Below are 14161 nucleotides of genomic sequence, written 5' to 3' on the forward strand. Positions count from 1 at the left end.
TTTCTTTTCTTAAAATACACTAACTAGGGTTTATTGTTGCTACCAGTCGCACCGTTATTGACTCAAAACCCAGTAGTCCTCTTATCTTCCTCCAAACGAACCACAGCGCCGAGCACAAGACAGAAACTCTACAATCAGCCGCCATGGCCGAACAAGCCGAACAAAACCAAGCGGAGCCCTTTGACGAAATGAAGAAAGAGAAGCGCAAGAGAAAGAGGCCTAAGAAAGGGAAAGAGGTACCTCAAGAAGCTGAGAATAAGATGAAGAAGAAGAAGGATAAGAACCAAGAGAAGAGGGAGGAGTTGAAAGAGGAGGAGGATGACGAAGAAAAGGTAGAGGATGGTGGTGGATATGGGGAGGAACTGAAGGAAGAGGAGAAGAAGGTAAGCAGTAATCGTGGAGGGTCTGGGATTATGAGTACGGAATCCTTTGAATCTTTGGGACTGTCTGAGCCCACTTTCAATGCTGTTAAGGATATGGGATTTCAGCATATGACTCAGGTATAGCTTCTGCTATCCTCTAAAAGTTTATATATGAACTTTTTTCGTCTCTCTGTTTTTATTTTCTTAGGTTTATTTTGTGGCTGTTTTCTTGTTTGGTAGCTCAGATAAGGAAGAGGAAAAGAACTGTAAATTTGAGGAAGAGGGAAACGTATAGCCTCTTGTTGTTTCGATCGAATATTATATTTTTGATAAGTAAAAAAATACTAATTTAATGTTAATTATGTTTACATTGAAGATTATTAAGAATGTAATGTTAATTTGACTCAGTCTGTATAGGGATTTGGGTTCCAAAATAAGTTGAAAATGCTTGATAAACTTCTCAAACACTCTAGCTGTGGTATGATATCTTCCAAATGAGCGAACTGTACCAAGAGTATCTATTTTTTATAATTACTTAGTGATTCTTTATTTGGTTTATATGACTTGACTTCTAGTGACATTGTAAACCCGACTCCAAGACACGAGTAAAAGGCCACGAAATAGTGACTGTCGTTTTTTAGCTAAGCACCACATACCTCATGTTTCTCCATTTAATTATTTTTTTCCTTCCTGCAGTGTGTGCCTCTTTGGTTTCGTTGTTGTTCTTGTATTTTGTGTTTTTCCAAGGAAAAAATCTCTTTTTTAGAGTGAGAACTTGGGATTTCCATGGTAATGGCATGCAGATTTGCTATGTGCTCATTTGTAATGAATAACAGGAAATATTTATCTGCGTACTTCATGTTGCATGTTTTATAGCCTTACGCATGGTACAACTTACCTATCTTTAAAATGCAGATTCAAGCCAGAGCAATTCCACCACTTTTGCTAGGGAAAGATGTTCTTGGAGCTGCAAGGACAGGGTCTGGCAAAACCCTTGCTTTTCTAATACCAGCTGTCGAGTTGTTATATCACATCCATTTTACTCCTCGTAATGGAACAGGAGTGATTGTAATTTGTCCAACAAGAGAGCTTGCAATACAGGTAAACATACTTGGTCACTGTGATTGTTAGAGCAATTTTCTATGCAGTCTTACTTTCTCATTTAAGATGCCCATACTGCATTGTCCAAGTGAAAATACTTTTGGTTCCTTTCAAAGTCTAGTAAGTGCTTCCTCCTGCAATAATGGGATGGGAGAAGGGATTATTTAATGTAGTTACTTGAGAAGTCTCATTTTTTGTCATGCCAGTCATATCTTTTGTATCATCAAAGTGAAGATACCAAAAGTTTAATGGGTTTGTGACAAAAACATAGGTTTCATTATGTATTTTGCAGTTGACCTAGTCAACTTTGTTTTCAACAACATGAGCCAAGGAAGGTGGAAATATGTAAATTTAGAAAAATAATGATCAAAGTGGTTGATTTACTGGATATTTATTGTGCTCTGGTGTTTTGCTTCCATACTGTTGGAGTCCTATCATGGCACTTATGGGCCTCAATTCTATTTGGATTTGGTAAGATATTTGACTTGAAAAATACCTTATGAAATGATTGTAAAGAAGATGTGAGACTACGAGATTGATGATAACATTATGCCTATGACACATGAATATTTGGAGGCGCACAGATTCTTGCTTCTAGTGAAGATAATATTTGATTTTTTTTGGCAATGGCATTTGCACTTTCTAGGTTGTTATCTCCTAAAACACATCAGTCTTGCATTGATTACTGGGTGATGCTGACTATAATTCACCATTCAAATAATTCAGACCCATGCTGTGGCAAAAGACCTTCTCAAGTACCACTCGCAGACTCTCGGTTTGGTTATTGGTGGTTCAGCTAGAAGAGGAGAAGCAGAACGTATTGTGAAAGGAGTGAATTTATTAGTAGCCACCCCTGGTCGACTTCTTGACCATCTTCAAAACACCAAGGGATTCATATATAAAAACTTGAAGGTAATGCATACACAATTCTAAATACTCATATAAGTTTTTTTGTTCCCAATAATATGCCATACTAGCTGGTTTGGAGCAGGGTGCTATAGTTGAGTCATAAACGTGTATTTATCAATGTCTCTCTTTTAAGATAGTATTATGCCATACTATGTTTATATAGTTTATATACATATATTTATATTGATGTTATGTTCATAAGAATTTAAACATGTATTGTATCAGTAACATAATTTCCTCTATCCTTTTATACATTTCGTTGCTTGATTGCTAAGTACCTAGCGAAAGCCCAAAAGAAAAACGTATGGAAGAAAAACCCCTCCCCGAAACCTCCCCCCCCCCCCCCAACCAAAAAAAGAAAAAGAAAACACACACACACAGAGTAAGTCAGTACCCAACCCTTAGCAATGCCTAGGATGAATGTGATTACCTCTCCTACAAGCATGGCTACAAGTAATTCTATTTTGCCACGGGTTTCATACTTTAACTACAAGCATAAAGCAGCTAGCAGTTGATTGCCCTTTGGTACTATATTCATATGTTTTTTGTTACTTGCCAAGAAGTCTGTTCTAACTTGCACATGGGAAGAACTAACTATGTGTACAATGTTGTTTGAAGAGATTTTAACCCCCTCCCTCTTAAATCTTTATGTATTTATGTCAGTTATGCCATGCTGATTGTTCCATTCACTGAAACTCTGCAAGGGGCCTCAGTTTTTTGTCTTTTATTTTGTGCAATGAACCTAATTACAAGCTAAGCGTTGTGAAAAGCAGCATAAAAGTCATTAAAGCTAATCCCATTCAATACAATAGCCGAAGCCCAAAGTAACAATGTATGAAAGGTTTACATACATTCTAATTATCCTTTCTGTTTTAACTTGAATTTACAGTGCCTAATAATCGATGAAGCTGACAGGATACTGGAAGCAAACTTTGAGGAAGAAATGAAACAGATTATTAAGCTAATTTGTGCAATGAACCTAATTACAAGCTAAGCGTTGTGAAAAGCAGCATAAAAGTCATTAAAGCTAATCCCATTCAATACAATAGCCGAAGCCCAAAGTAACAATGTATGAAAGGTTTACATACATTCTAATTATCCTTTTCTGTTTTAACTTGAATTTACAGTGCCTAATAATCGATGAAGCTGACAGGATACTGGAAGCAAACTTTGAGGAAGAAATGAAACAGATTATTAAGCTTCTACCAAAGGTAAACTGTATTAATCATGTCCCTTTTTAATGATAGAGAGATCTAAAATAATCATTTTCTTGGAAGAAGAACGGAAAAGAAAGGATAATAGTGAGAAAATAACCTTGTTTCTCTATCATATTCAAACCAATTTAGCTTGTGTTCTTTGCCCCCCATTTTGTACTTTTGAGGATAATGGAGGGAAAATAAAATGATACATATACATGTTCTGAAAGAAGGTTGTTTTACATGCTTGAGCAGTCATGGGCCATTTTAAGTAACGTTAGCATGAATGGTAATTTTCAATTTCTTTGACTGATTTTGAGTTGCTACTCAATGTGCAGAATAGGCAAACAGCTTTATTTTCGGCCACCCAAACTAAGAAGGTTAGTGCATCATATCCAAACCTCATAGTTGTTAGTCTTTTATCTTTTCCAATTACAATGTTGTAAATAATTTACTCTATTTATCATTTTTATACGCCAAAATTCCTTTTCTGTATGGAAAAGTTGAGTGTTGACGTAAATTTGGCCTTCTTGTTTCTGTTAATATCAATCATTGATTTGGTCTTGACTTCTAATAGGTTTTACACTTGGCAAAATGTAGGTTGAGGATCTTGCACGCTTATCATTTCAGACAACCCCTGTCTATATTGATGTGGATGATGGGAGGACTAAGGTAAAAATGTAGCATACGTTTAGTTTCTGAATACTTGATCTGCACAGTGCACACCAATAACTTCTTTAATTGTGAGAGAGAGCTCTTTTATCAAAGAGGAAAAAGGTGTACAAAGAAGGAATAATTGCTACTGATGGTATTGCTGCCACTGCACCTTTTAACATGATATTTTTGTTAGACCTTTTAACAGCAATGTTATTGGATATCTGAGCATGAGAAACTAGTGGCTTCAGTAATATGGCCACTTCTAATACATTCTATAAAGTGTGAGACTCTATTAGTTCGATACCTGATAAAAAAAAGTGTGAGACTCTATTAGTATGGAGATACCCCTTAGTGTAAGCAAACCCCACCCTTTATTTATTTATTTTTATTTATATTTTCTTTCTTATTCTTCAATCCTTACCTTTAAAATCTGACAAAGGTCCTTGGGGTTATAGGTTACCAATGAAGGGCTGCAGCAAGGCTATTGTGTTGTGTCCAGTGCCAAGAGATTTATTCTTTTGTATTCATTCTTGAAGAGGAATCTGTCAAAAAAAGTGATGGTCTTCTTCTCTTCGTGTAATTCAGTCAAATTCCACTCTGAACTTCTGAGATACATTCAGCTCGATTGCCTCGATATTCATGGAAAACAGAAGCAGCTGAAACGAACAACTACATTTTTTAACTTCTGCAAAGCAGAAAAGGGAATCTTGCTATGTACTGATGTTGCTGCTCGTGGGCTTGATATTCCTGATGTGGTAGTTTTTTTGTTTACTCATTTTTTTCAATTATTATTATTCTTTTTTTCTTTTATTGTACTGTTGTTGTTGTAACTTATACTCAATTTTGTATTAGCCATATATAACTAAAAAATACACATACATACTGTGAAAGTAGATCAGAAATCATATCTAATTTAAATGGGTATGCTTATTATAAAAATATTCATATTTTTACCTTATGAATTTAATTTCAGACATGCACATTCGGTGTCTTTAGCAATGTAAACTAATGTGTGAATGCTTAATGCACTTCACTGGTTCCTAGGGTTTGAATCTGCTACAAATCTGCATCAGCTTTTCTTGAAGGTGAAAATGGTCTGGCCTGAAAATCTTTGGACCCAATTTAGTTAAAAGGGTGCCATCATTTAACAAATGTTGTAGCTGATACAACAGTTAAAAAGTTAGCAAACATCATTAAACCTTTCACTATATTGATGCAGCCATGGTTCCGTTTTCTTAAACTTATGTAACTTCAACATTTGAGCCTAATGAATATTTCTTGACTTTTCCCCCTCTGTAGGACTGGATTGTGCAGTATGATCCTCCGGATGAACCCAAGGTTATTGCTTTCCTCCATGATCTAACATATTTTTGTTATCAATTCTGTTCATCTATGTTGATTAGGGTCGCTACTTTCAGGAATATATTCATAGGGTTGGTCGAACTGCTCGTGGTGAAGGTGCAAAAGGAAATGCCCTTCTTTTCTTGATACCTGAAGAGTTGCAGTTCCTTCGCTATCTGAAGGTATAGTTTATTCACTGAATAAGAAAAGGAAAAATAATCCAATCTGAAACGAACTAGAGACTACTGCTTTATACAATCCTTTCTATAAGCTGTATACGCCCTTTTAATAGGATGCTAACTAGCCATTTGTTTGCCCTTGTATTATCACAATAATTACCGTGGCGGAATGTCCATGAAGAAAGTTGAGCAGGGCACAAATTGGTGGCCAATGTCCCTTTTTTCTTTCTCCATCTTAAATTGTTGCTATGTTAGTTGCTTGTTCTGCATTGAAGTTAAGATGTCATGTCCACTTTCAGGCAGCAAAAGTCCCCGTTAAAGAGTATGAATTTGATCAAAAGAAGCTGGCTAATGTGCAGTCTCACCTGGTACTTTCCCGCTTTGACATTAAATAATTATTAGCATCTTTTTTATAAACTGCAGGATTTAGATTGGACTAATTGTATCATTGCAGGAAAAGTTGGTGGCCAACAACTATTACTTGAACAAGTCGGCTAAAGATGCGTACCGGTCCTACTTATTGGCATATAATTCTCACTCTATGAAAGACATCTTTGACGTTCATCGCCTTGATCTGCAGGTATTCTCCTTGGTTAAAGAAAATTTATATCTTTAAACTATCATTCTACATGGCGGTGCAGCTTAGTGGTCAAAGGACCAGATTGGAATGAGTTGTAGGCCAAGATATCCTGGGTTCAATTTCACTCTAGATTTTTCCCTGGATTACCTGATACATAGTTCTGGCGGGATCATGTATCTGGTTTATTCCCTAGGAGTGTGTCTGAAGTGCCCTGCCTTGGTGAGGTTCCGGGCCTGTTTGGGATTGCATTAGGGGCCTTAAAAAGTGCTTAAGTAGCCTTAAAAGTTCTTTAATGTTAAAATTAAGTTGTTTGGGTGTTACATATAAAATTACTTTTTAATCTCAAGTAAGCTAAAAAGTACGCTCGAGGAAAAGGTGAAGCATCATTTTGATGGTTTTTTTCAAACGTGCTGTTCCAGATAATGCAGAACTTAATTCCAATTATTAAAAAAAAAAAAAACTATCAATGGGTGAAAAATATCCTTACAATTTTCATATAATTACACCTTTGCCATTTTATTTTATCACAGGTGTGACACTACAATTTTCAAATGACCTTTTATGTCATTTCTATATGAAAAAGCTCTTTTTTATATTATTTCCAAACAAATGTAGTATATTTGAAAGTGCTTTAGACATATGGTTATCATATAGTAAATAATTTTTAATAATAGAGCTTATTACTTAAGGTCTACAACTATAAAAGTCTTAAGCTAAAAGCTATATTACCCACTGCAATGCCAAACATGCACTCCATGTGATAAAAAAACACGCCATTGCAGCGTGCAGTGCCAAAATATGGATTAAAACGAAGGCACTGGAGTTACTCAGCTTTGGTATTAGTTAAACAAGATAAATTCAGTATGTATTGGGGACAACAATTTTGGCAGTGATCAGAATGTTCTAGAAATCTAAGGTTAAGGCCTTTCTTGAATTTAGGTTTCTAGGGAAATTCGGTTTTACGTAAACTATCACCTAGCCAATTCAACTGGGGGTTTTGGGTAGTTTGAGCGTGTCTTCTTGGAAGTTCACTTGATCCTTTGACAGAGTTAATGAGTATACTGTGAAATGGCGTGTCACATGTTATCAAAAGTTTTTACACCTGGTGTTCCAGCATCAAATCCAAGTTTTATAATAACATATCCATTAACTACCGCAAAAAAGTAATAATAATAACATCCATTAACTCTTGTACTTGAAAAATACACACACCACGCTGATATAACGAGAGAGAAAGGGCAGGGGGGCGGTTGTTTCTTGTGAGGACAACTGAGTGGGACAACCAGCTCTATTTAGTTCAAAATCATCAAGAGTTTGCCAATTACCTGGGTTGGCATCATAGGAAAGCAACTTGGGTAATTAGGGTTGGAGGTGACCATGTTAATCTAAATTTTTGGGCAAAAATTTGATAACATAGGTTTATATTTATTATTATTATTATTATTATTTTCAAATTGATGGATTTAATTTATTATCGTATGGTATATAACTTCCAATGCGTTCTGGGATTTGGGCAGGCTGTTGCTGGCTCTTTCTGTTTTTCAAACCCGCCGAAGGTAAATCTGAACATAGATAGCGGTGCCTCAAAATTCAGAAGGAAAATGCGAAAAGTCGAGGGAGGCCGACATGGTTTCAGTGAGAACAGCCCTTATGGAAGGCAGGGAGGTGGAGATGATATACGACAATTTGTAAGGCATTAACCGGGAAAGGGTTGGTAAACCAATGTGCCCCCATAAGCTATGAAGCCAAGCTATAAATATAAATTCTTTAAGTAGTGATTGAACTGAAAATCCCAAGTTTGCATCCAGCAGGAATCGAGCATATGAATTTGCAATTTGTATCTTTAGTAAGTTGATATATGGTGGGCGCTTTAAGTACCAGCCTTGATACAAAAGCACTCATCTGAGTGGACCAGATTTTGATCTATGCCGGTGGCGAGGATAAGTTGTATTAGAACTGTTGGTCTTTCGGCCATGGTTGCAGAAAGACTCAGCCGATTCTACTCAGTTTTGGTATAGAGGTTTCTATTTCTAATTGTTCTTTGTAATTTTAGTGGGGTTAATTTCACCACTAAAAACAGATTTTTTATGTATTAGTCAGTTTGTATTGGGTTGATTCCACCTGACCTGCTACTGCATTGGATATTTTGTGCTGTCTAACTACAACATCTTTGAATAGAAAGGAATATCACTCAGCTAGACCTAATTCAGCCTCTGTTTCTGCAACACTGACCAGTAACCCTACATAATCCCTCAATCAAGAAAGTTGCATCATATATCTATCAAATATATTCATGAGTCCAAACTAGTAGGAAAAGAGAGGAGATAGGCCTTGAGATTATTGTTCACTGCAACAGTATGCTAATTATTAAGTTATAAATTTTCAACAATTTATACATTACTCATCATTTCAATTTTCATAATCCTCTTATTATTTCATGATGTGGTATTAGATGATTGAAGATTATTTATTATATATTTTTTGTGAACTTATCCTTTAATATTGCATCATGGGATGATGAATAGATAAGAACGTTGTTGACCTAGGCAAATCATGCAGATCAGGGTTCTTCCCAGACTTTAAACCCACCAAAATTCAACCTCTAGAGCTCTTGGATTGAAACCCACCCTTTTTGTAGGATAAACAGAAAGAAAATACTACATGTTACCTTTGAATTCTTTTATTTGAAAGTGATATTAAAATGGTCAAAAATGCTAGTCGCCAACATAGGGGTCCTATAAATGTTTTTTTTTTTTTTTAAAATATTTAAGAATATAAAAAAATGAATGAAATATATATATATATATATATATTTAAATGTTCTTCTTGGGACCGGCACTGCTCTAAAATGGTATTACAATATTTTCTTTTTCTTTGTTTTTTCTTGAAAGTGGGAAACACAAATTTACTCTTGTTTTCTTCCATATATTGGAGAATTTGAGTTTTCCTCATAAAACTGAAGGAGCTAGGTAGACTAAAAATCATCACCAAGAACAGATCATAATTACGATTAATATGCAAAATCAAATCCCTCATATGAAAGTAATAATAATCCAAATTTTAGGATAAAAACAATCTCCTAATGACTAAATTCATGAGTCTCTTCATGATCTTACTCACCATTCTAAAACCGAAAACAATGAGACAACCACTAAGAATCAGCATTGCATATATATGAATTCAGACGAAAAGGAGCCCAAAGAACGACACCATGGAGGACAAGATTATTGGAGAAGAAATGGCATTCATATTCTGATCAAATACTACTGCAGCAGCATTGTTTTGGGTTGGAACATCTGTTGTCGTGTTGTCGTTTGCAGATTGATCAGGAGGATGTGCAGGCTCCAAAACTTTGATGATCATCTTCTGCCCTCTCTCGCAGTGTCCAGAAACCCCACTGATGAAATAGAACAATCCCGGTCTGTCCAGTTTGAAGACACTGTCACCATTGTTGGAGAAGAACAGGGGATGAGCCGAGTGGCATTTCTCGTACTCCTCCTCACTCACCACCAAAACTGAGTCTTTCTTGTACTTGAAATCTGAGTTCATACATGCACGATATATACTACAAAAGTAAGCAGATATCCCAGAAAAAGAATCCTCATGAAGAATCTTTCTTTCTTCTTTTGTTGGATATATTGATGCTTGAACATGACTCTTTGAGGGAAAATCAAAAGGTTTGGGAAAAGAGAAAATGGACATCAACTGATATCAACAAATCATGATATTATTAGGTTATTCAAAGAAGAAGAATGCATGCCAGAAATCATGTCGTAGAAAATTCAATAAGAAATCATGGGTAATGCTATTCTTTTTTTCTAAGAGCTTCACGTTCTGGATTTCACAAATCGTTCTTCGAAAAGTAAATGTTATGATACTTACAGACAGTGTCATCAACTTTGAACCTGTTTTCAGAAGCCCACTGGTTGTACAGTTGATCATTCTTAGACTTGGGAACAACCCAGCCATGATCGCCGCCGACTTCGAACTGGGAGGGTGCAACGAAAGAGAATTGGTTGGATGAGAGACAAAGAATCATAAACAGAAAAAGTTTGGAGGAAAATGTAAAGGTGAGAGAAGCCATTTTTGGACCTTTAAGGGGAGCTCTAGATAGCTAAGTACTTAGTTTATGTAATTTCTCTAGGGAACGAAAATCGACTGTGTTTGAGAGAGATTTAGATGATTCTCTAGTTGGACTTAAAAGAGAGTTGCAGTTGAAGTTTGTTACCGAAAGAGAGGGAGAGAGTTATTGGGAGTGAGAAGTGGAGGTAGCTGTTAAGAAGAAGTAGGGCTATGATCTTTGACTACGTATGAACTGTTGTGTAAAGAAGATATAATTACATCAAAATGATAATTGCAATCGTGAATGCAGTGCAAGTAATTTAAAAAAAAAATAATAAATATATAATTTACATGAAAAAAAATTAATTTGTTGTTAATAAATTTTATTATTTTTTAAAACGATTGCACGTCATTTACGCACTCTATAATTATATATATATATATATATGTAACATTACTCCACATTAAATTGATGATGATTAGGAGTTCTCAAACATATAAGTTTAATGTGGCCATTTAATAGAAGAAAAATAAGCTTAGGCTGGCTCAATAGGTTAGGCCTGTTAAAATTTTATTTGAGACTTATTTTTAATATTTTAAAATGTAAATTTATTTTTATTTGTATTCTTATATTACATTTTTATTTAAAAATAACTCCTTGCAAAGTAAAATTACTTATTAAGATTTTATATTACTTTTTAACTAATAATGGACGTAATCTTTATTAGAAAAATTTCTTTAAACTCTTAGGCTATGTTTGGATTTTAAGGTAAATTGAGTTAAATTCAATTCTTTATGAATAGTAGTGAATTGAGATGGTGGAGTGAATTTTGTGGAGTCTATCTAAGATGAGTTTAGTACTATTTATTAAAAATTAAAAAAATTTATAGATTCTATATGTAAAAATATGTTGAGTTGAAAAAATTATGAGTCCCACATATAAAAATATTTTAAATTGAGATAAATTTAATAATTTACTAATTATATATTTAAATATTAAACTTAACTTAAAATCAAATTAAACTAAGTCGATTTCAGAACATTTTAATAACCAAACTGGCCCAACTCCGTTTGGATCCTTGAATGAGCTCAGCTCATCTCAGTTAGATTTTATTTTAGACTTATCTCAACATTTAAACACAACTTTTAAATTATTAAATATTATTCAACTCAAAACTTCTTTAATGTGGGAATCATAACTTTTTTTCAACTCAACAGCTTTTTATACATAGAACTCACAACTTTTTACAACTTTCCATAAATACATATATAAATTTATGTTAACATTCAAATACATCTAAACTCATTTTAGGTAAGTTCCACAAAACTCACTCCACTATCTCACCTTACTATCATTCATAAATAACTCAACTCATTTCAATTTATACTAACAAATCATGAGAAATTCTTTGTGAAAATCTTGCCATCTTTGATTTGTCAACTATAACAAAATTTTTCAAGATTTTCAAAATTCAATCAAACATGTTTAAATCTAAAAAATAAACTATTTTAACTTTTCAATTTTTCATTCAATCATTAACCAAATACAAAAATCGAAACAAAAATTACCTTAAAAATTATATTCAAACAACTTTCAACCCTATCATGATCCAATTTCACAAGCCAAATACAAACTACTTCAAACAAAATTTTAGCTCAAAATTCTAATTCTCGATCATTTCATAAACAATATATTTAAAACATTTGTCACAAATTATCACAAATTCTTGGCAAAACTTAGCAAATCAAACATGGCCTTGCCTCTAGTATTTGGTTTTTGACTCATGAGTTAATTAAAAACTGCCCCCTATGGGATTTTCATTTTACCCCAGAATTATGGTAACGTTTGAACTAAAACTTTTCAGACCGTGAACTTCCATGGGAGAGAAAATCGAAATTGTAGCTTTGGGAAATTTCATTTTTGGGAATACTTTTGTATATATAGCAGCTGTATTGCAAGTTTAAGGTTTGGATAGTAAGTCCTACTGCAAAAAATGTCAAGAGAAAGTGATTGATTGAAGAGTCACAATGAATTGATAGGACAAGACAAGACGCAATGAGTTGATAGGACAAGACAAGAGCCTTTAGATATAAATAAATTATCTAAAAACTATGACAAAAATACAACTGTAAGGAATTGATTGGACAAAACAAGAGTCTTAAAAAAAATTACTTAACAGAGGATAATAGATAAGACTAAAAAGAGATTCAACAAGACAAAACGGGAGACTTGGCTCCGACGGGTGAGGAACAACCTAGGAGCTTCCCATCCTTTCCACTTCTTCACTCTTGCTTTGTCACTATAACTAAGAGCTAGAATGGACATGAGAGCATGTAATGATAATTATTTACCTTGGATTTTGCCTTCTCTAGACTTGTAGATGTAGGCCTTAGCATCGAACATATAAATTTGTGTATTTTCTCATTTATTTCTATTTTCTACACTTATTATTGTTCGTGTCATAGATGAGCTTTTTCTAAGCATTGCACTTCCGTCCAAGCTGCACACATGAGCAATACAACCATACTGTTGACATCCCCTCTTAGAAAAAATACATCAACAACTTATATTCATAAATCAAAGCGTTAAACCATGACTGAACTAAGGATATAAACGAGTCGAGTTCAAGCGAGGAGTACGTAGGTGGTTAAGTCTTATTTGTTTAATTTTTATTCAAACATAAGTTAAACTCAATCTTTTTACTGAGTTGGATTTTATGTTCATAAATAGGCTATTTAATATTCGAGTGAGTTCACGAGCTGCTTCATTTAAATAAAATAGATTATTTATTTTATATTTTATTATTTTATTTACAAATTTGGACAAAAAAATAGGCTTTTTGCTAATATTTTTATGAACTTTATATATACATATATCAATGATTATATATAACAATTTAAGTAACATGTTGAGAATTAGGAACATGATTTCCTTTAATATCTATAAATATTTAAGATATTTTTCAGTATAAATATAGAGTTAATACTATAAAAAAATAACAAACATTAAATTATCTAAGTTTATACAAATAGAACTGATTTTTATATAAATTTTATTATCTAATAATCGATAATAATTTTATATTAACGAGCGACTCATTTAATAAACGAATCCAACAGAAGTCAGCCTATCATGGCAACTCGGATAGAACTGTTTATGTACATAGGCTGAACACATGATGGTAGGATAACTTTTTATTCTCTTAACATTAGAGCTATATTTCAGTGCCACCTTGTGGGAAACCTCATTTGCCTCTCTTTACATGTATCACATTTCACCATAGATAACTTACATCTCTATATCACCTTGGCTCTATGGTATGTATTCTGCAATGCTTCGGAATGCTTGGGCAGCATCTCTTTCTAACAAATTATATTTTAAAATGAGAATATTTTTATAAAATAATGTTAATTTTATAAGTTAATTTATAAAAATTTTCATATAAAATATGATTGTGTAAATAATTGTAAAAAGAGATGTGTGCTTATCATCACTATAAGAAACTTTATATAAATAGGTCTCTCTCACCGTTAAGGTGGTAACACAGTTGGTACGAGTTTATATTTTATGATTTTAATGTTAGGAATTTGAGTCATAATATAAATTGAAATCACTTATGATAGTAAAGCTTGATATTTGGATAATATGTTAGGTTGTGGATCGGCTGGATACTTTATAGGTTGGGAGTGCTGAGGTGACGGGCTCAACCTTTGGGTAGTGACTATGGCTCAAACTGAATATTTTGGAATAGAGAGAAACTCTTATAATCATGT

General features: G+C 33.8%; 2 protein-coding genes across 2 annotated transcripts; one reads left to right on the forward strand and one right to left on the reverse strand.

The window, feature by feature from the left end:
• Nucleotides 1-8530, forward strand: LOC122296524 (DEAD-box ATP-dependent RNA helicase 51). Its single transcript, XM_043106300.1, has 12 exons — nucleotides 1-500; nucleotides 1278-1463; nucleotides 2190-2375; nucleotides 3500-3583; nucleotides 3907-3948; nucleotides 4169-4240; nucleotides 4681-4980; nucleotides 5525-5563; nucleotides 5644-5748; nucleotides 6045-6113; nucleotides 6200-6325; nucleotides 7843-8530. The coding sequence occupies exons 1-12, from the start codon at nucleotides 144-146 to the stop codon at nucleotides 8023-8025; spliced, it is 1749 nt and encodes a 582-aa protein (XP_042962234.1). The 5' UTR covers nucleotides 1-143; the 3' UTR covers nucleotides 8026-8530.
• Nucleotides 8531-9309: 779 nt separating this feature from the next.
• On the reverse strand, nucleotides 9310-10498 carry LOC122297557 (early nodulin-like protein 1). Its single transcript, XM_043107667.1, has 2 exons — nucleotides 10208-10498; nucleotides 9310-9864 (listed from the first exon to the last, which is right to left on the reverse strand). Exons 1-2 carry the CDS (start codon nucleotides 10407-10409, stop codon nucleotides 9506-9508), a joined length of 561 nt encoding a protein of 186 aa, XP_042963601.1. The 5' UTR covers nucleotides 10410-10498; the 3' UTR covers nucleotides 9310-9505.
• Nucleotides 10499-14161: the final 3663 nt, after the last annotated feature.

This window comes from Carya illinoinensis, chromosome 15 (genome assembly GCF_018687715.1).
Source record: "Carya illinoinensis cultivar Pawnee chromosome 15, C.illinoinensisPawnee_v1, whole genome shotgun sequence".
NCBI lineage: Eukaryota > Viridiplantae > Streptophyta > Magnoliopsida > Fagales > Juglandaceae > Carya > Carya illinoinensis.

Coding starts and splice junctions, on each gene's coding strand:
- LOC122296524 (XM_043106300.1), top strand. CDS start 144: ATGGCCGAACAAGCCGAACAAAACCAAGCGGAGCCCTTTGACGAAATG. Junction 4,241..4,680: donor TGGATGATGGGAGGACTAAG/GTAAAAATGTAG, acceptor TTGGGGTTATAG/GTTACCAATGAAGGGCTGCA. Junction 5,564..5,643: donor ATCCTCCGGATGAACCCAAG/GTTATTGCTTTC, acceptor CGCTACTTTCAG/GAATATATTCATAGGGTTGG.
- LOC122297557 (XM_043107667.1), bottom strand. CDS start 10,409: ATGGCTTCTCTCACCTTTACATTTTCCTCCAAACTTTTTCTGTTTATG. Junction 9,865..10,207: donor CAAAGTTGATGACACTGTCT/GTAAGTATCATA, acceptor GTATGAACTCAG/ATTTCAAGTACAAGAAAGAC.